This window comes from Lates calcarifer, linkage group LG20, assembly GCF_001640805.2.
Source record: "Lates calcarifer isolate ASB-BC8 linkage group LG20, TLL_Latcal_v3, whole genome shotgun sequence".
Taxonomy (NCBI): domain Eukaryota; kingdom Metazoa; phylum Chordata; class Actinopteri; family Centropomidae; genus Lates; species Lates calcarifer.
Genome location: NC_066852.1, coordinates 17,017,745 through 17,039,854, shown reverse-complemented (window position 1 = coordinate 17,039,854; position 22,110 = coordinate 17,017,745). Strand labels below are relative to the sequence as shown.

General features: G+C 40.8%; 2 protein-coding genes across 4 annotated transcripts in view; one reads left to right on the top strand and one right to left on the bottom strand.

Annotated features, from left to right (window-relative positions):
* irf1b (interferon regulatory factor 1b) overlaps positions 1-22,110 on the bottom strand; it is a 323,207-nt gene that overhangs the window by 57,873 nt on the left and 243,224 nt on the right. The window lies entirely within an intron of this gene.
* Positions 1-22,110, top strand: part of fnip1 (folliculin interacting protein 1) — a 41,304-nt gene that overhangs the window by 3,043 nt on the left and 16,151 nt on the right. Inside the window, exons 1-8 of one of the 3 annotated variants that reach the window (XM_018691833.2) lie at positions 6,127-6,455; positions 11,853-11,982; positions 15,744-15,881; positions 16,105-16,205; positions 16,590-16,664; positions 17,047-17,138; positions 18,269-18,352; positions 21,074-21,145. In XM_018691833.2, coding sequence (XP_018547349.1) covers positions 6,328-6,455; positions 11,853-11,982; positions 15,744-15,881; positions 16,105-16,205; positions 16,590-16,664; positions 17,047-17,138; positions 18,269-18,352; positions 21,074-21,145 — 820 coding nt within the window. In that variant the 5' untranslated portion in view covers positions 6,127-6,327. Of the gene's footprint in view, positions 1-6,126; positions 6,456-11,852; positions 11,983-15,743; positions 15,882-16,104; positions 16,206-16,589; positions 16,665-17,046; positions 17,139-18,268; positions 18,353-21,073; positions 21,146-22,110 lie in introns of those variants that run through there. The other 2 variants (XM_018691834.2, XM_018691836.2) reach the window with 2 other exon arrangements.

The window sequence follows — 22,110 nt, the reverse complement described above, 5'->3', positions numbered from 1 at the left end:
ATTATATTTTTAATACTTTTCAGCCCCTGAGCTGAAAATTCAGATTATATTAAATTGACTGAGTATTGCAAAAGATTAACGTACTGATGTATACAAAGCATAAGAAATGATTAATTATTGTTTTTTATGCACACAAATATCAGTGTAAGTAGCAACCCAAAATATCCAGTAAGAGTAGAGTTTTATCTAGTACTGTATTAAACTGTCAGCACTTACTAAGCAAAAGCCTTGCAGGTGAAAGTTGGAAAAAAAAGAAAAAAAAAAATGCATAATGCATTTCCCAAAGCTCTGTTACAGAACAGCTCTGTGCCATCCAGAATACCACATAGGGCAGCAGGTTGGCTGACCCTGTCAGGAAAGCCTAAAAAGTCTCTCCTGTTTCCCTGGCTGCAGCACCTGACCAGGGACAGCATACTGTACATTACACTGTGAGCTCCTGGCTCATCCTGTAGCCAGTCAGAGGACTGATCATCAGCCAATAGCTTTGTCCTCCCCACCCACACCCAGGCTGCTTTTTCTGGCTACCCCTTGCCACTGCTGCCTGCTGAGGAAACTTCCTTCTTGACCTGGGTCATGGAGCTCAATATAGCTGTGTTTGAGATACAAAAACAAGGGAGTGTGTGTAAGTGAGAGAGAGGATAGGATGGGTGTGGACAGCTTTGTTGTTTATACACACAATTTTATAAGACCTCAAAACCCAAATCAGATATGTTTAACAAGGGGAAAAGTGATGTCTTAAAGCAAACAATTTTTCAGAAGTTTTATACAAATCAGGTGATGTCGATTAACTTGTACTGAATATTAATTTCACCCCTAATGTTATTAGAAAAACATTTGACTTTGCTGTAAAATGTATAAATTGTTTGAACAAGATTACGGTCTTGCTTATTGTGAAACAATGCCAGCTATTAGCATTTACCTGATTGTTTTTCTTGGTGCACATTGACTGGAATAAAACTGAAACCATGTGTGAAATTTAAAATGTAATATAGCCTCCTCCCAGAGTCCACCTCCACCTGTGAAAATGTATGACATTTCATATTGCATTTTAAACCATCAGATATATTTATTTATACGCTTTTTTCCTTGGTAGTTTACAGGAGAAGTAGTGTCTCAGGTTCCTGATTGGCTTGGCGTTCTTCCTCCACTGCGTACTTTCATAACTCAGTGTGTCATGTGAGGCTTTCATCAATCTCAGGCTGTCATGTCTGTGGGGCGATCACATGGCTGCGTTCTCAGTCGCTGGAATAAACCCTGCGAGTCTGATAAGTAGGGAGAGGTGTGTGTGTCTGCTTGCCTCACGCTTTGACTCTTGTTACTTGTGCATATTTAAAGCATTTTAGCATCATGTATTCATGGATATATTATAGCTTTGCATTGCAAAGCTGCTTGTTCCTGTGTAAAAGTGTGCGTGTGTGAATGCTGCAGATCTGCCAGGGTTCTGTAAAGACAGCGGCTGTCATCAGGTTCCTATCAGGGCTATTTTAAGTGACCACACTCAGGCTTCTCAGAATTGCAGGGTCATGGTAAAGATATAGTTTTACGTAAAAGCTACACACACATCACACACTCACAGCAGCATTCTGGTGAGTGCTAGTATGTCAGCTTAACATCTAGTTAGACCTGTGTGTCCCGAACTTTGTGAGGGCATCTATTCAAGCGCTGCCCACATTACAAACACTGCAGTATAGTGAGCTCTTTTAGGTGGTCTAATTGTTTGTTGTCAATAATTGGTTGGTTGTTAGGTGTCTGTAGATTATAGTAAACTACCATATGAAAATATGGCAAACTATGAAATTGTAGAATTGGCAAAACAAATGAAATGTCAAGTCTGCATTTTCCAACACCTTTTTGCAGCTGTCCACATCTCCCAAAATCGCAATAATCACTAAGTGTTTGTTAGTGATGAGTTTCCAGTTTCACAGCTAATGCCGATACATGATACAAGGACAGTAGGGCCTCGCAAACAGTGCAGAAGATGCAGTGCAAAACATACTATGGACATCAGTCCGTGTTACTACTCTTCTAGAGATGTAAGCATTTAAAGACTTTAAAAATTGTATTCAGTTAAATACACCCAATTTATTTAACATCCAATGGAGGCTTGTGTTCTCCTTCCTACTGTGTCCACTGTTTGTCTACAGTTGGATATACCGCTTACTCTGGAATCGCACTGTTCTTAAGAACAAATAGGCATGATGTACCTTTTTACATAAACAGTTTACTTTAGACTGAGGCATATTAGAAAGAAGCAAGTGCAAAAGGTGGTTTCTCTCTTTTTTTCATACTGATTTATTGATTATTTTAATGATGAAGTTGAGCCGTTTATTGAGTGTCCAAAAAACAATTTTAATCTGTTGATTCATGAAGCGATGTTTCTGGGTTGTCCTGGCCTCTGGAGTGATGTTAAACCCTCAATATTTGGCATATTAGGGGCACTGAAATTTAAAAGAAACATGTAAGGTTGTAATTTGACAATGCCTTTTCCCAAGATGAGCCTCAAGGTACTAGTTTTCTTATTTTATTGAAATGGCTGCATTGTAGAATGTTGTCTACATTTACCTCACCAAAGGGGATTATTCCTAATTTTTGTTTTAACTTTTGCCTCAGTGTTAATGTCTTACTCCATTTATTTGTTTTTACTTGGGTCACCTATTCTAAAAAACACATGTTGTCAAAGCATGGTGTTCCTTACAACTCTGTTGAGAAAATCACAAAATCTTATCAGCAGGCATGTCCACAGATAACCAGCATTGTGATTAGTTCGTCCGCTGGGATCCTCAAACCAAAAAGTTAAAACTGTCACAACACCTAATTAGCCTACTTTCAGTCTCTAAATGAGAGAGGGAGAAAGAGAGAGAAATGACAGGGATGGAGGTGGGGGGTGGTTTCAAAGAGAGGCAGGATGTGACTGACAGTGTAATCATTTTGCTTTAAGGCTGAGCAATTAATCATGTATATCATATGACACTTCCTATCCGGTTGATAACTAAATGGGGCAGAGAGGAATACTGTAATACTTAGTCGCAGTAGTCTCATACGTTATGGCGGCAAATCTGCTTTCTACCTCGAAAGCTAAATTGACCATACGCCCTGATTTCTCCATAGCTTCCACCACTACTGTTAAGCTTCGTAACTCGTTCATGTGATTCTTTGTGAGACACAGTCATGTACTCATTACTCTCATCACTCCCTCTTTGTCATGTGTGGCTGATTCAGAAGTTGTGACACAGCACAGGAATAATCCATAGTGTACACATAGTCATTAGATGATACACACACACACACACACACACACACACACACACACACACACACACACACACACAGAGTGTAAAAACAAACAGAGAGTTCTCAATAGCAAAACTTTATTTTTTTAGAGAATATACACTCTTGGTTCTTATTTATTTATCTCTGTGATATTTAATAACATTTGTTTTTGCCTGTTGTCTACAGCCTGTGTGCCTTTGACTCATTTTTTACTCTGAAACTGTACAAATGGATTCCCTCTGATTTCAGCCACTGGGTATATGAGTCAACCAGTCGGTGTTTGAATGTATTGTAGCTGTAAGCACAGTAACCACTGCGCAATGCCGCATCTTCTTCCACTCAGCATCATGTGACTGCTGGAATGCAGAAGTTCTTAATGCAACATGGCCAGCAGAGAAACCAGCAGGTATGCAGGTAGTCAGGTGCTTTCAGACCATGTGGGCCAGCTCCTTGAGAGAGTAGAACTTAGTCATAGCTAAACAATTGTTTGTTCAGGGAAGTGCAGCACTTGTGTCGATGTGACGAGTTATGCACTGTATTGTGTTTCACCCTGTAGAAAGTGGGACTCGGCCTCTCCAGTGGCAAAGCAGTGGTCCCTCTATAAGGTGTTCATTTTCAGTCCATATAGCATTACACAGATGCACTGGTCTCTAAATGGAAGGTTTCAAATATGACAAGCAGGCAGATCTGGAGAAGTATTAAGATATCTGTACATTTCCGAGAGTGTACATGCAGAAGGCACCCATATAAGGCTAAAGATATCTAGATCCAGATGTGATTACTGCATTTTTGTATCACTCTAGTGATGCATATCTAGTAGTAGTAGTTCTCTACAACATGGGAAAGTAGCATCACAGCAGAGAAAGAGCTGCAGCATGTAATTAGCAACACAGCTTGTACATGTGTATTAAACAAATACAGCAAGCACTTTGTCAGGATGCAGGGACTGGTGCGAGACACGTGGCTAAATACACAATTGGTACGCAATCAGTTTTAGTGTTGAGATATCGGTTTGGCAGTGCTGTGCTGTGTTCACTCAGGACAGGTCACGTCGACAGTCATCATCACCTACAGAGCAGGCTGCCCTTATGGAAAACTCATCACTTCATCTAGATTGTTCTTGTTGTGGTTTGTTAGATTACAGGTTTCTCACAGTGTCAGGTTTTAGTATTTACTCCTGATCTTACTATCTTTCTGCTGTCTTTCTCCACTACATTAGCATTTTCACTGTAAATTAAATTTGATTAGACAAAGCAGCAGTAAAAGAGGCACTTAAGTCCTAACTACCCTAAACTGGTGCAAAGCTCTTAAAAGTTAAATGTCATAATGCAGATAACCTAGAAAAGCATGTCAGTAAGAAATCCTTGATGACCGGTTTCTTAGTGTAGTAATGTAGTAACTTATATAGGCCAAACTTTGTTTATGACAGTGTGGAACATCGCCTCTTGTCTGCAGCACAAATGTCACAGAAATGTCTTTAAAAAGACTGTGTCATAGCTGGAGGACAAGCTGCTGGACCTAACAGAATCCTCTGTCACACACACAGCCCGGAAGAACGTCACACAACATGGACAGAGGGGGAATATTTATGTAACTGTCTCTCTGTCTCTAGCAAACACTAACGCACACACATGCGCGCACACATGCACAGACATTTTAGTAGCAGTGGAGAGAGAGGGCGAGGTCTCTCTGAGGTCAGTAAGTAGGCTGGTGTCAGACTCACTGCAGTCAAGGAAGCTTGATTGCTTTGTTGTGACCTTTATCAGTTTACACCTCAGCCAGGAGGAGCTATATTGCTTTGCCCCAGTGTTGGAGTTTTTCGTATCACTTTCAGATTAAATTGTTTTTCTAATTTCTTCTGTGAAATTTTATTTTATTTTTTTCAAGGTATGTAGCTCCCATTAGTAAGCAGTTGATTATCCCAGCACACTGTTTTTGGGTGTACTCTTACCATTCCCCAAAAGCTAAATTTTCTTTTGTTTTGTTGTTAAGGTGTTGTGGGTGTTAGTAGCAGACATGCGTTTTCTGGAGAAGCCACTCAAGTCCAGATATGTAAAATGTAACTGCACTTAGAGTAGGATTTATATGAGCTACAGTTGTCAACTTCTTGATAGAATTAGATACCGAAATATTTATATCTTAAAATATTCCTACAGTTGACTCTAGTCCCAGGGATGTTGTTGAGGTAATTCATTAAGCTTGGTCTGATGAGATTTATATAATTGGCATGTTTAGATATCTATGAAGAGCAAATTTATATATGTCTCCTCATTTCCAGGGAATGGCTCAAGATGGGAATGTTTAAGCAGTGGTATCAAAAAATTAATCAGTTCCAAGCCAGTCTGCAAATCTTAGTATCACTGCATAATGTTTGAAAAATAGTTAAGATGTGAAATACTCCATTTCTGTTTTGCTCATTATTTAAAATTTTGAAGATAGTATAACTTATTTCCAGGCCCTCTAGGTACCATTTAAATGATGCAGCATAACATTTTAAATTTAGCCACAGTGACTAGAGTTCACAATCTTACATGAAAACACAGATTACATGATGAGAAGAAAAAATGGCAGCGTTATGCCCATTTTGTGGCATATCCATTAAGTTTCAGTTCTTCCCACTAATTTACAGTTCACTTTCCTTTCTGCTATAGACTTCAGTAAGCTGTTCCTTGTCACAAAAGTAACCTCTCTCCATTTATCTGCAAAGGAAGACTTAAAAAGAAAGATCTGGGAAGTGTTAACTTAAAAGAGTCTGATTTCTAAGCTATTTCTTTTCCTGCTCTTTCTTCTAAGACTTCTTTGTCAAGAGGATGAATTGTACATTCAGGCCTATGTGTTTAAAATTTGAAAGAAAGAAAGATAGAAAGAAGGGGAAGAGGGACCACAAGGGAGAGAGGAACAAAAAGAGCGGGATTAAGAAACAACACAAACAAATCCCCCACTGTCGCCCTCTTATCACAGTGCTTTCTGGCAGTCAGCAGTCCAGGCTCGCTGCTGTTGCTGCTGCCTCTGTACTGTCCAGCACACACAGTGCTCCTGCGATCACCTGACAGTCTCATGTTGTTGTGTGAATTTAGTTCACCGCTATTCTTAGACCCTGCTTTGGCTGAGAGAGGAGAGAAGAGAGGAATAGAGAGAGAGGGAGAGGGCTGGGGAAAGACTGGCAGACTCGCAATGATGCCCAGGTAGGAGTCGGCAATATACCAGGCTTATGTGCATCCGAGTGGGCATGGTAGTGTTAGTTAAAGGACGTTAGAGAACAGTGTTAGTGTTGTTGTTTCCTTTTAGTTTTGTCTTGTGCCAAAGTGTTGGCAACCTGCGGCTATTTCCAGCTGGATAGCACTGCCAGTTTGAAGTAGCAAGGCAGTAGTTTTTAGCGTCAGTCGTTGAGGTGATGACCAGGATTGATTCTGTCATTTGTGGTCATGTTACATAATGTGGATTAATGGGTTTGTGGTGAAACATGCCTTTTGTTTTTAGATAAGAGAGAAAAAAAACAGTACGTGTTTGGGTGGAGTTTTAGTTCAAACAGATTTGTTGTTTTACTTGTCTGTGATCTCTGATCTGATAACATTTGTTAAGGAAGATGATCATTTTAAAGGAGTTGTGGCTGTGCTTGTTGTCTACTTCACATTTTAAACTATAATCAAAATAAATCTGTTGCTAGGGTTTTCCTTTAGTGATCAACAAGTTGTTCAAGGAATTAAATACCTGTATGTGCGTGTGTGAGGATTTTTTGAGTCCTTTTTAGTTCAGACAATTGAGGTCAAAGCAGTACAAGTATGTAACAGTCATGAAGTCATGTGCTGCTTTTATGAATGACTCCCCTCTCTCCTCTGTCAGCGCTGTGACTGTCACAAGCTCACTGATGGGATACTTCCTCCTTCGCTCCCATTCTGCCTTGTCTTTCTTTCAGATGCTTTTCTGTCTTTGTCAGATGTTTTTGTGTTTGCGGTTCTGTTTTCTGTGACCTTTTCTCTCATTACCTCTGCTTGATTCTGGTTTGCTCTCCATCGTCCTTTAACATTAGCTGCATTTTCTCATTTGTCATACTTATTTTCTTATGTTGCACTCAGCTTTTTATTTCTGTTATTTCACTGCTGGTGTTGCTGTGAACCTAGTCTCTTTTTTTGGTTTTGGTTCTTTTTCTTTTCCATACCCTTTCTTTTGGAAATATTTTTCACTCTTGAGTTTGCTGTTGCTTATAAAAGGGCTTTGTCTTTTTGCTATCTTTCTTTCTTTCTGTCCTGTGCTTATTCCTTCTCCCTTGCATCTCTCGCTCTTTCTTTTCTCTCTGTTATGTTTAAAACAAAGGGAGCAGTGAGCTTGGTGTCAAATTATACAGATCCCTTCTGGGCCGATCGGTAAACAACACATTATTTTATTTTTGAAATTGTTTCACCCATGTCTGGCTAGAATGTGAGCTGAATTTTGTTCTTTACAATTTGTATTAGAACATCAAATACTGGCTTTAAACCTGTCGAACTTAGGAAGGGTTAAAACAGTACTGTGCTAAAACAACTAATAATAGTTGTAAAAGGGGCACATCAGAGATTATTACTCCAAGGACCTTTATTTCTAGTAGTGTCAACCCAATCATACAATGATACGATGAAATCTGAACACATTAAAAGCAACAGCAAAGTCAGATTCATAAATAAACCACACATGAAAGGCAGTAGTCCTATTGCAAGGAGGCATGTCACCGAGTAAAACGACCACCTGATGTGTAATCTTACACACAAGCCTGTGAGCTGAATACTGACCCATCCCCATACAATGTAGTTTGCCTTAATTATGTAGGCCAGGCAGGCATTACGTCATCCATTTAACACTCAAACTGGGTAAGAGGTTGGGTCTTTTCTCGGACAGGAGTCAAAATCTGAAGATATTCTTATTTTCTGTAAATTTAACCCTAACTTCCGTTAAAGCGTAGTCTTAATAGAAGAGCAGAAGAACAAGAATAGAGCAGAGTTCACCAGCAGAGTAATATCTGATTCAAGCTTAATCCATGTCCAGACAAGAGTTGAAAACCCAGGTTGGATGATTATATGTTGAGTGATTAGATTAATCACCAAAGCAGTAAGACAGTCACAGTCTTGTCAGTGATGCATCATTAAATGACTGCCAGCAGCCTGACCATCAGCTTGTGTTCACATAACTGTAGTCCCAGTGAAATATAAGTGCAATGATTAGTTGATTAATGGATTAGTTAATTAAAATGAATGAATTGGAAACTATTATAATTTTAGTCATTTTTAAAGCAAGAATGCCACACATTTGTTGGTGCAAGATTGCAAAATCTTGTGATGGCTGTTTTTCTCTGCTTTCTGACTGAACAAATAATCTGATTCATTGAAAGAGTAATGAGCTGATTTATTGATGTTGAAAATAATCATTATTTACAGCCCCACAATGACATGTAAAACCCCAAGTAGGGACAAAATTAAATGTCACAGACTGTTTTAAAATCACAACTAGGGCAAGAGACTGCTGGAAGTTTCTCAGACTAATGACTCCTCTAAACAACCTGTGGCTAGAATACAAATGACCTTTGAACTATGCAGGAGGAACCAGCATGACAAGACTCACCAGTGTTCTGAATCATAAACCTCAGTGTCAAACAAATGGTGCAGTGTCTTTTGGTTGGTTTGTGAGAACTTGTTACATACCTAAGAGGTCAGTAATCGTTGGTCTAGCTCCACAAGGACCTATCGGAGCCTCCTGAACAGATGGAGCCGGTCTGAATATACTTGAGAGGGACAGAGGTGTCTGTCTGCTAAGATGATGAGAGTGGTGTTATCCTGCAGTTTTAGTGTTTGCTTGGCCTCAGGGCAACACTTACACCTCTTCTTCTTTTCTGTTTTTTGATGCCAAAAGCCAGCTGTTGATAGTATTTTCACCATTCACAGGAATCCTTCCTCCTTCCTTCATGTTTTAATGTTATGGCCTCTACTGTAAAGTAACCTGCCAAACATTTTAAACTTATATTTGCTAAAGGTTGATTTATCTAAACATACAATTTTAAAAATAGACATTTATCTGTACTTTTTGACTGAAAATTGCTTTAACAAAACACAAAGTAGGTAGCGTACGTTTTAGCAGTTCACACACATGCAGACACACAAAACTGGGGGAACAACTGTGTAGCAGCATGCATGCAGTGAAATGTGGCTCCTCCCATTGAATGCCCACAAAGTCTAAAAGTCTGATTTAAATTCAGATGGTGGTTTTGGTCCATACTTGTAGGCAGCGCTTCTGGTAAGTAGAAAGAAAGTAAGCTACAGTAGTTAATGCTGGAGATGTTTCCATGCAGAAATGGTCAGGCAGCTCACTGTACAACCCATGTGAGCCCCATAAAGATACTCCTGTATTTCTGCCTCTTGAGGCCCCATCTGACAAATGACTTTGGTTTGTCAACTTAACACTAAGGCTGCAGTGTATGAGACTCTCCCCCTCTGCTCCCTTGCAAGACTGAAGCATTTTGCACTCAAGAATGCTGGTCATACTTTGACACCTGTGTTTTGTAAATAGTAGCTCACATTCATGGGAATGTACACATAGACTTTCTCTCTCACGCACACACCACATACTGACACACAGGTATTCCCTGCCCTGTCAAGTCTCACTGACCAACAATTGACATGCTGCTTTTAAATGCGGGATTGTGGACTTAACTGTTCCTTTTCCACTCCTTCCCACCCAACTTATTTACTATAAATGCTTGTGTTTAGGGACTCTCCCTGCTCCCCAATAAAAGGCTATATATAGGTACAGCAATGTATCCATCTGCTCAACCCATCTATCCGGTAGATCAGACAGAAATCCTCGACTGTCTATCTGTCCGTCCAATCCCCTGTCAACTTTATAGCCCCTACTAAATCAGCCAGGGGACAGAGTTTCCCCAAAAGCAGAGGGCACTGCCAGAGTCCAGTGACGGGCCTACTAATACCCAGTGGATGGATGCAGATGTAGATTTGCAACCACTTCACTCACCCATTTCTTGATGAACGTTATTAATGAGATGAGCTGTATGAAACCACAGGTTACCCAGCAACAGGCATGGATCTGAGGCTGCCAGTGAAAATGGCTTTACTGTTACTTAACTGTTGTCCGGTGTTTCCTGCCAGGGTAAATGTACCGCTATGAAAGTCTGTAACAGTTTAAAATCTTACCAGGAATGAAAAGAAATGGTCATACCTGTCAGTAGTTAATAAATAATGTACTGTTCTAGAAATCAGTAAATCTAAGGGACACAAATATTTTTTGACAGATATTTAAACTTCAATAAACAATTCAACGTCTGTATGTCGGTGTTCATCTGTAAGTCAAAAAGATCATGAGAGCAGCCTCAGTGGGGGCAGTGGATGATATAGTTGCTGCTAATGCTACAATCACAGCAGTAGCTGAAAGGTCATTGACTTGAGGAAAGTATTAATGATGACTCAACTTATCCAGTGGAGCTGCAGACTGGTTATACTGGGTGACTGTCACTGTAAGAATGTAAAGCAGGCAGGGCCAAGGAACAATACCTGTAAAGCACAGGCAAATATTCCCTGAATTAGTAAAGAAAACGTCTTTGATTAAATTTCTTGGCTATCACAGATAAAAGCAACTGGGTGAATGTCTGAAGTGGCTGCATGTTATCTGGGTACACTACAAATCTGTGGTGGTAGGCGGGTGTTAGGTTGTCATGGCATATCGTCGCGGCTCCCCACTGGTTGAGGTACGAGATGGATGAATGGCAGCTATGGCATGGTCTATTGGCTCTGCACTGCACAGGAGGGATGACAGCTTGAAAAGAGTTGATATACAAGCTTGCAAGTACATCATCTATACTTTTTTCCTTCTGCTTATTGTCAGTTTTCTGCTCATATGGGTATCTGGCAGACACTGGCTAGTTATAAAACTGCCTGTGGCTCAAATATGCATCATATAAATAAAACAAAATGAGTTACTCTACAAAATATCAGAGTTTTAGAAATGTCCCAAATCACAAGTAGTTTTAATCAACAGGTTTTTTTTTATTGTGATTAGCCAAGTTGCCTCAGAGGGCATCATGATCAGTTGCCTGAACCACTTCAACTAGCTCTTTTTGACACGAAGGAGTTCCCTCCAGGTGTATGAGCTGCTTACCCTATCTCTCAGGGTCAGGTAGCTGTCCTATTCGTGTAATGGAAGCTGGATGGCAGGCAAAGGTTGGACCCTTGGCATGGTGACCCCTGGCATCATGGGCAGTTATCAGTTGATAAATGAAAAGTGTGCGCGAATGGACAGAGTTGTATTGTTGCTCTGTTACATTCAGAACCACGCTGTACCAGATTGTTTTGGGAAGTGTTTTGTTATTGAAGCATGACCTCATTGTCTCTAATGTGCAAATTCCCTGGAAGAAAAACTCTGAGAAATGTGTGGAAGATGTGTAAAGAGTATGCGAGATGTTTCTTTTCTTACAGCTTGCTGCTGTATCAGTTTATCAATACTATTTGCATCACTTTCTCTGCCACCTTCCTTCCTCCTATCCATCCCTCACTCTCTCCCTCTTTTGATCCCTCTCTCCTCTGTCTACTATCCCTTCCATTTAGCTGGCCGCTTCCCCAGCTGGAGCCCAGTCAGATCAGGCTGATAGTGTACCAAGACTGCGAGAGGCGCGGCAGAAATGTCCTCTTCGACTCCAATGCCAAAAAGAGGGGCACAGAGGAAACCCCCATCACCGTGAGTCACATGTCTGTTTTGTGTGTGTGTGTGTGTGTGTGTGTATACGTGCTGTTATTTGGAAGCCGATCCTTGTTTTTGTAGGTCGTAATGAAAATAAAAGACACTGTTCCAAGTTTTGCTGTTATTCCAAGGATCAGCTGATGCAGTGGAGGAGCTGCAGGTGCTATTTAAAAGTCAGCAACTTTAAAAAGTTTCCTTAATAGGAAATAAGATGTGAAAATGAGTTTCATTTGAAAAGTTTTAAAGTCTTAAATATGTTAGTCTGTAATCTGCATAAACTTTGACCTCCAAAGCTCATAGACAGTCATAGATAGATGAGCAAAGATAAGAGCAGGGAGACGGACACAAGCACAGAGGCGTGACATTCAACAGAAGTCATGTGAGTCATAATGTACAGAGGACACAAGTTGCACCTTATCCCACTTAACCTGCAGGACACCTTACTGCCCCATAGTGAACGGCACCTGACTGAGGGATTAAACATGGGCAGGGAATGATTCCTGTCGGGCCGTCCTGTTTGTTGGTGTGATTTTATTTTTTTTACTGAATTAGACATTTATACAATTATTATTCTTTTTTTTTTAAATTATGAATTATACTTTTCAGAATTGCAGAGGGGCACAAATGCTGGAAAAGACATTTTGAATTAGACATTTTATTCAACTTTTTTAAGCAAATGAAAACTGGGTTACCCACCAGCAGTATGAGTGCTTTTAAATATTTTGGTTTAAAGAATTCTGTCTGTGCAGTTTCTAAAACAATAGGGATAGTTTCCTTTTGACTCACTGGATGCTTAAAAACTTGTGATCAATTTTCCAAGGCAAGGCAGTCCTCAATGTAGATACTATTCTAGTTCTGATAAAGAGGTAGTCAATTTGTATGTGTCATTGAGTGCATGAGACGAAACAATCTCCTCGGCAGCACTGGTAAATTGTCAACACACCCATTCCAGCCAGTGTGACGTGATGATAAAAACAGTTTTACTACAGCATTGCAGTCTAACCAGGGTGTGAACAACAATAGCCATCATGTGAATTATGTGTTTTGACTACCAATCTTGTGTGTATGGCCTCTCCCATACAATCCCCGCCAGCTGATATTTCCAACACACAGGTGGCACACGGTCACCACACTTTTTTTTTTTTTTTTTAATTTGGAATAACATGCCTAATATTTTCATAGCTCTGCTGTGTGTTCCTGTCTGACCCTGACCGGTTTGTTCTGGTGCTCTTATCTCCAATAATAATAGCCTCAGCTGACAGCCCATGTGTAAGCAGCATTCTTTCATCCTCACATGACAGCCGTGTCACTCGCTGTCTGTCTTTCTCTTTCTCTCTCTCATCTGTCTTCGTCTGTCTCTGGTCTGGTCTCACCCTCTCCGGATTTTCCTGATTCTGTATCAACCTTCTCTTAATCTGCTCTCCTCTGCTGTCTGCCTCTCTCTAACCCTTATGTCTTCCTGTCTCTCCTAAATCTGTCTCTCTATAATGTCCTGATTACTGTCATCTGCTTCTATACATTAACTTGGTTATCTTAATCTCTCCTACATTATCTCTGTAATCTTTTAGAAATCACTCTCTACCACTCTTTGTCTTTACTTGCCCAGCTTTCAGTCTACACCTAACTCTTTTATCTCAAGTATCCAATCCTCTCTTTCTCTTGTTAATCTCTCTACCCCTCTCCAGTCTTACTCTTGATTACTGTCCAAATCTTTGCATGTTCAACCTTTCTTTGTTTTTTGTTTCTATTTTTTCTACTCCACCTCTCTTCTTTGTGTCTTTTAATGTCTCTGAAGCTTCTTCCTCAACATTTCCCCATCTCTCCTGTCTGTCTTTCTTTCTCATCTGTCTGCTTCACATAACATTTTACTTCCTCTTTGGCCTTTTTCTACTGCCGTCTGTCTGTCCAATCCATTTCATTATCTTGTCATCAACCTTGCCATCACTCAATAACACACATACACATGCCCACCTCCTGCTGCTCTACTGTATATGACCCTGACATTGGAAATGGATGGTCTGTTTGCTCAACTTTCTCAACTCATACACGTGGATTTACTTAAGCACTACTTTTGGATAGGACTGGTGCCAGATATAGAACTGCAATGAGAAGAGTTATGCAGTGTGTGGTTGTGTTTCTTATACAGTTACATTTGTTTAAAGTGAGATCTTTAAAAAATGCAGTAACAGGAGTGAATGCAGTATGTGTTGCCTGGAGTATTGTCAATATTTTTGGTCCATTCTGCATTGTTAGGGCTTTGCCAGCTACTGTGTGACTTCTATCACATGATGGCTGTTTTTTGTTTGCTTTTTTTGTCAACTCAAAGAAATTTATTTTAGAGAGATCAACAGCAGGAACAAGCAAAGCACAGAGGGGGAAGAGAATGAGGAATAGAGAAGCAAAGATCGTGCAGAGATGGGATGGTTGAGAGTTGAGAATAAAGGAAAGAAGAAAGGGAGGGTGAAGATTCAAGGCAAGAATAAAATGTAGGTAAAGAGGGTTAGAGAAGGAGTCAAATCTGCTCAAAGAAAGAAGTAGATGTGCTAAAGGAGAGAAAGAAAGCTGCAGGAATTAGAGAAGGATGAAGATCGAGAGAGAGAGAGAGAGAGAGAGAGAGAGAGAGAGAGAGAGAGAGGAAGGGACAGGGAGGGAGGGAGGGAATGATTGCAGTGCTGCTCGCTCACGAGTTCCCGAAAGAGTCATATGACTGGCAGTCACATGCTGCTGGCCTCTGTGTACACACTTCACACTGCACTGCAGCGGACACACACACACACACCCATGTACACACTCAAATGCACGTCTGTTCCTAATCATTGTGGCTTTATTAGCATGTGTGTGTGAGTGTATTATGAAATCAGTCATAATATTAATGAGAGAGAGCAGATAATGTTGCATACACGTCTACAGTGTCTGCAGATGTACTTTAGAGGGACAAAACAAAGCAACAATGATCTTTCTTCCTTGCTTCCTGTTTTCCTTCCCTCCTTGTCTCATTCTGTTTTTCTTTGTCGCCCTCTAATTTCCCCTCTCTGTCTCTGTCTGTTCCTTTCTCTTAACAGTATCAGCAACAGTGGTTTCAAGTGAGACATTACCAGAGTGTAGCTGAATAGCACACACACACTCACGCCCTCCCCCTCCCCTTCCCACCCTCCCAAATGCATTCCTCTTCAATAGGCTGCCAAGTTAAGAAGGCACATGACACAGGCTGATTGAGCTCACATTTTAGTTAGTTGTTTACACAAATGTCTCTGGATGGTTTTTAACTTGGAACAGTGCAATTCAGTTTATGGTTTTCTATTTAGAAGTTTACTTCATATGTGAACCTTTGACTTTTTATTATGGGACTGATTAAAATGTCAAGGTATCAAAGTGAAATGAGACTGAAAATTTGACTTTTTATCTGTGTTTCTCGCATTATGTTTATAGTAGACACCATAACTGACATTCCTCTGCAGTAAAATCTTCTGGACTGTTTTTATCTCTTCCAATGTGTAAGGGCTGTTCCCAAAATGTCTGCATCTGTCTTTGTGATATCACCGTCACAGAATAGCTAAAGGCTGCAGCTCATTTGTTTTCTTACTTGTTGCAGCTTTGTTGTTAAGTTCCAAGTTACTTACAAGGGTTAGAGGTTAGTACCAACCAAAAATCAACTTGAAAAGTTTAGCCATTGCTGCTGAGTGTACTGATTGAGCCACCTGCAGAGTGAAATGAGTCTTTGGCCTATAAAGTTGCATTTTCGGATTTTTACCCCGCAGAGTACGGAGGGCCAGGTGAAGATGTTTGGGAAATGCTGCCAACTCCGTCCCACAGGTGGCAGCAGCAGTTCCCTGGACAGCTCCTCCTCTTGCACCTCTGAAACCAGGGAAACCAAGGAGCAGGGTCTCCGCTTCCAGGTAACACACAGACATGCGTGCAAAATTTCTCTGCAGCTGTATGTATACCCACACAGTTCTGTAAGTAGGTATACATACATAACATTCGTATACTTTCTATACATGCAAATGACATGTGCGCACAATTCCAGATCCAGTAAAAGTAATCTTGTTAGTCAGGAGTTTATTGCTCTTCAAGTAAAATTCTTAAAAATTTGTGATACTCCTCTCCTCTCTTCCCCAGGGTTCGAGGTGTTCGTCCGATGTGGTAATGCTGGGGGAAATGATGTTTGGCTCTGTGGCCATGAGCTATAAAGGCTCCACGCTAAAAATCCACCAGATCAGGTAAGAAGAACAGTGATGGCTAGCTTTCCTTCTCATAGCTGATAATGACGTAAGATGAAAACACATCCACAGAGCGTGACTTTTTTGCCATTTAGTATGGAGATGTAACATCTATTGTGGAGTTTTTTGGATTTGCTTTGACATTTTGCATGGCTTTTAGTACTGAATTGTGGGATTTTAAAAAAAAATATTTGTATTACTGAACAATCAAAGTGAGGAAAGAAGGAGAGACAAGAGAAACCAGATAGGAAAGGAGAAGTTGTGAACTGATGCAGCAGCAGAAGAGACAAATGACATTAGATGTGAAAGACACCAGACATGCATAAGCACATGAGCTGATCACACATGCTGATGATCTTTGTCCCTGTGCTATCATCATATCAGATCACCACCTCAGCTGATGCTGAGTAAGGTCTTCACAGCCAGGACTGGGGGGAGTGTGTACGGCAGCCTCAACACGTAAGCATGCACACACACACACACACACACACACACACCCACACACCCACACACCAACACACACTCTTCTCGCTCTGATTCCTATGGCAACTTGTTCCATATATCAGCACATGCAGATACACTCTCATCTCATCTCTCTCCCTCCATCTCTCCATCTGTCTTAGTTATGGTCTATGTTCCCTGTGTTTATATCAACCAGGGATGTTAATGTCTTCTGTATTTAGTTGAACGCTTTCTCCTCTACAGTCTTATGCATACTGTAAGTTTTAACTGAAGACCATTTTGACAGTAAAGTAAAAAACTGTCATTTTGTGGATACATGGTATAAAATCATCCACATAAACTAACTTTTATTCCTGGCTTTCTTTTTCATCTCGTGCAGGTTACAGGACAGTCTGGAGTTCATTGGACAGGACAGCAACACCCTAAAGCCTGATCAAAACACCGGGCCCAGCAGTCTCTTAGGGAACATAGGTAACCATGGCAACCCAGTGCCACACCAAAACCTTGTTTAGCCACTAATGACAAACCTCCTGTTTCCTTTTAATTCACTTGTAAGTAGAAAGTGGATGAAATGTTTGTATTCCTTTTGGTCAAGCTCGCTGTAGTTACTTTAGTCTTGAATTTGTTGAACATATCTGACTGCGCATTAAGTCTGATGTACATTTGATTATGGCAAAGATATTTTCATATAATCTAATGGAAATCAGTAAGATCAATATTTATCTCTCCACTTCAGAATAAGAAAGTAATGGGGGAATATTTGACTAAATGGGATATTGTCAGTATTTACAGCCTAAGTGCAGGCAATTGCCGAGTGCAATTTTGCCTTTTGTTTAGTCTATTTCACAGTTAAAGTGCTGTTCTAGAACCGTGAGGAAGCAGCAGATTTTGTTTTTCTCTTTCCTACCCTTTAACATTCCTGTTTGAATACAAACCAGACTGGAAAGACTGCCAACAGCTCTCCCTTACTGCTACCCTACATTACCCTCATGAGCAGTTGAAAAACTTTGAAACCGGCCTTGCAATCACAAGTTTTCTCAGCAAATTTGCAGAATCTGCTTTTGTCCTATCAAACACTCATAGCAGTATATATCTGCTGTTACTCACGTGGTCCCTCCCTGAAGCTCATGATGGTTCTGCTTGTTACAGGTTGTGAAACTCTGGTATCTGTTTTTGACATACAAGTCTGGTTTTTCAAGTCTGAAATGTTTCCATTAGAAAGACAGATATAAAGACCTGTTGACAGTTTCTATCCTTTTTGTGCATTTTCTCTGTCATCCTCACAGAAAACACAAAAAAAAACCTGCCTGTGCACATCAGAGATGTATAGCCCATCATCATTTATTTGTTTAGCTGTGTTTTCTGTGAGTGATATCAGCCTTCCTGTTTGTCTGTCTTACTGGCTGACTGACCTACCAGATGACGGGGGTTATTTCACTCTAGACTAAAATCTCCTATAACTCAGTTATTTTAGATGGCCAGATGAAAGGAGGCTGCCAGTTTTCCTCCTTAGTCATTCACTAACCGTGGTTCATGTTTTTTGTCCTTTCCCCCCTCTTCCTTCCTTTCTTCTTTTCCATGTTTTTGTTTGTGCTGCGCAGGATTTTCTCAGCTCTGCAGCCCTCGCCGGGCCTTCTCTGAACAGGGCCCTCTGCGCCTCATCAAGAGCGCATCTTTTTTTTCAGGTTGGCGCTTAAAACTGGCCATGACTGACGTGCGCCAGTTGCATGCACATGTGTAGGCTGTAGTTGCAGTAGTAGTGGCTGTACAGGCCTTCACTCTAAGCAGCTGCATGCCTATGTGGTGGTTTTTGCACTGGAAGTGGTAGCAGTAGTTATAGCATGCAATGCTGCATCATGCCTGCATATAACTTGGGTCAGATAGTAGCTGCAGATATAATGTTTGATATGTTGTGCAGAACCAGGATAACGTCCTCCCTTTATTAAGTTCATTTGGGCTTGTGAGAATATTTGGATTCAAATCAAGGTGACACCAAATAATTGTGAAAATGCAGTGTTCTGTTCTAGTCCAAAACACCCTCCATCTTTAAATTTACAAATGCTTGTAGACATGTAGACAAACTGCCGCCTTGTCAAAGAGAGCATATACTTCAGCTTTCAACACCCTTGTTTCCTTTGTTTTGCTAATGGCAGAGTCGAATAAGACAACCTCACCCATCAGCCATAAGGTTTTCTCAAATAAATCATTAAATATATCCATCAGTACTATCTGACCCAGGCCTGCAGGTGTATTATGCACGCAAAAATGGTGTGCATGGGCGATCACTGGTGTTGGTGGCTGTAGTTCTTCACTCTCACACTTTCACTAACTTGTAGTCTTTGACAGTGTTTCTGATACTTGGGCAATGATTTTAGGCTTCATGTGTATTTTAAGCATCAACTACAGTGTAACAACACCCCCAGAATTCTACCAATATGCTATTTAATGGACTTTTGTAGCAGGCATGCACTCACACATATAGTACCATGGAGCCCACATCCATACAGTAACACACAGTTATACAGTCTGCCCCTCCACCTGAACAGCTGGTGATGAAATGCCTTGTTCAAGGGCACCTTGGCAGTAGTTGTTGAGGAAAAAAATACTTACTATTCTGCTATTCTATTCTGCTGAACTTGTGTCAGCCTTTATTACTGGCATTTAAACCTGTACAATTTCAGTCACAGTCCCACTTCCTAAAATGTGCAGTATCCTCTATGTATCACTGCCATTGACTGTGAAACATGCTTCAAATAGGGGTTCTCTACAGAAGAGTACCCAGTATTTTTTTCATACCAATATACCCACTGTACAACTGCTTGTTTTAAACCTTGCCCATGTATCATCGCTGTAAAGAAATGGACTGGATTCTTGCCCAGTGAGCTCTTTGATCAGCTTGGTGTTTTCTAGCAAGAAGAGTAAGTACTGATTCAGTTTTTTTCCATCTGTATGCATTTACTAGACAGACCAAATCGTTTAAGCAAAGTCTTTAAAGCATGTGCTTACTTAGATACACTAAAATAGCAACTTTAAGTGCAACAGTAGAATAATGTAGCACATTCAGCTCATCATTCATTATATGCTCGTACTGATCAGAGAGCTCCTTTGCCAAAAGTATTCAGTGGTTACTCCTCCATCCCTTTCACTGAGGGTAAAACCTCTGCCCTTGCTGTAGTAAAGTGGTGGTGAGTTTTATAAAGAGAGCCTCTCACTGTGCCATGATGCCTATCCACAGTTCTGTTTAGGGCACCCTTAGGTTGGCATGGCATTTAGCTCTGTCAGTTATGCAATGTTGGTATGTTCATAAAGCACATTGTGCTACAGGAGTGCAGATACACACACAAACGCTCAAGATTGTTTTGCCAAAAAAGCTCACGTTGACATGCTCATTAATCATCTCAACCAGAACAATGCTTTCAACTGCACATTCAAATGCTGCATTTGTGGTTTTCTCACCTCTGCTGTGAGAATCATTGACATTTTTCCCACTTTACCCCAAAGTGTTGACGAGATGAACATAGAGAACAAGCAAACAGGCTCAGCGACATCCATACCACATCCACATGTGGATGTAGAAAGTTGTATCACAGCAGTTCCTGTAGATAGTTACAGTGCGTGAGTCAGTGAGCAGTAGTCTATTTCAACAGTGGTGGGGTTTTGCCTTATTTGTTTTGCTTGTGACACTTCCTGTTTTTGGTGTTACAAAACAAAAGGGTGCACTAACAATGTGAAAATTAATCAGTAACAGCCAGTGTTCTGAGTCTTTATTGTGGTGACCTCACTTGTAGGAGTTGTGTGATTCATAGTCTAATGATGCTATAGTTGTTCTGAGTAAGCCACCAGGCCTTGGGTATTTTATTTTTACTGCTACATTAAACAGCCAGACATTTTCAACTTTATCTGTACTATATGGCCTATGTGAACAATTACACATGATGTAGTAGTCATTGGCCAAGCAGTAGCAAGAAAAACCCTACAGTTTTCTTCCTCGATACAAGTCCCACTATAGTATGTTTTTTTTTTTTTTTTTTTTTTTGAGACAAAATGAGATTTTCTTGTTATAGCTTGGCCAGACATGGATGCCGGAGATCTGAGGCATCCAAAAACATTAGCATTTGTATTTGTGTGTGTTTGTGGTGGTGATAAGAACATCCTCAGCATGCCCGGTGCTCCATTTTGCTGATCTCACTGGTTGTTTTTTTTTTTTGTCTATCATCCCTCTCATTTCCTTCTCTATATTTTTTGCTTTCTTACTTTCTCCTTACCTAACTCCTCTTTTCCCTTTTTCCTCAATTTCTTTACTCTCTCTGTATGTCACCCATCTGCCTCTGTCCTCTCTCCAAACATCTTTAATTTACCTCTAACCCCTCATTTTCTCCATCCATCTTCTGCCTTTCTTCCTCCAGGCCACAGTCACCCAATGGACATGCCTGGCCGAGGGCTGTACGATGAGAGGGACAGTGGTATCGCCAGATCAGGTAGGTTAATAAGACTAGCAGCCAAAGCCTGGATTGACCTACACTCAACGCAGCTTTCACTCCTACATCTGAGCTTTGAATTGGGTTTACATTTATTCTTGTCAAGAACAAAGAGGTCAAGGAACAGAGAAGATCAAGTGTAAGCCAGGAAATTATTGGACTGCTACAATTCAGAAACTTTGTGTCACCTTGTTTTCACCTCAGACACACACTGTAGGCTCCCACAAATGTTTCTGAACTCCGGTTCCCATTGTCTGGATTGCCCAAAACATGAGCGATGCAGTTGATGAGTTTATTTTTTTTTTCAAGCTCTGCCTGTGTGAAAGTGGTTGACCTGACCTCGAGAGCGTGGACAGTTACACAAGCACTGGTTACTTTAACCGGTGGTGCTTAAGCTGCCACTTAACTCATGTGGTATGCAGATGCAGATGCACATGCATACAGGTTTCCATCCATTAAAAATGACCCAAAGGCGCGCCCACTCCTTACTGATTGGTATGTGTATGTATACCTTACATCTGTGAGAAAGAAGATGACACAAGGGTGCTGGAAGACAGTGTGGAGGTGTTTACATGGCCTGTAGTGTCCGGAATATCTTGTGCAATGGAAACTGACCCCTGTCCACCCCCCCACCCCCCTCTGCCCCCTAACCCCCTTCTACAAACACCACCATGCCCCACGGGCATGACTGGTATGAGGGGAATTGCGCTTTCTGCTCAATCCGGGGTCACATGCAGAGGGTTAAATATAGCAGCTTTAAAAAAACCTGTTACTTTAAAATGAGCTTCTAATTCAAGCCTCGTCCTCTCATTTCCACTCTCTCCACCGTGGTTGGGCTGGAGAGCTCTTTATCTAACTCTGACACACACGCGCACATTTCTACATGTCCCTCTGTATCACACAATCTCTTTCTGCCTACCCGACTATCCTTTTACTACAGTTGTCTTACTTCAACTCCCTAGCAC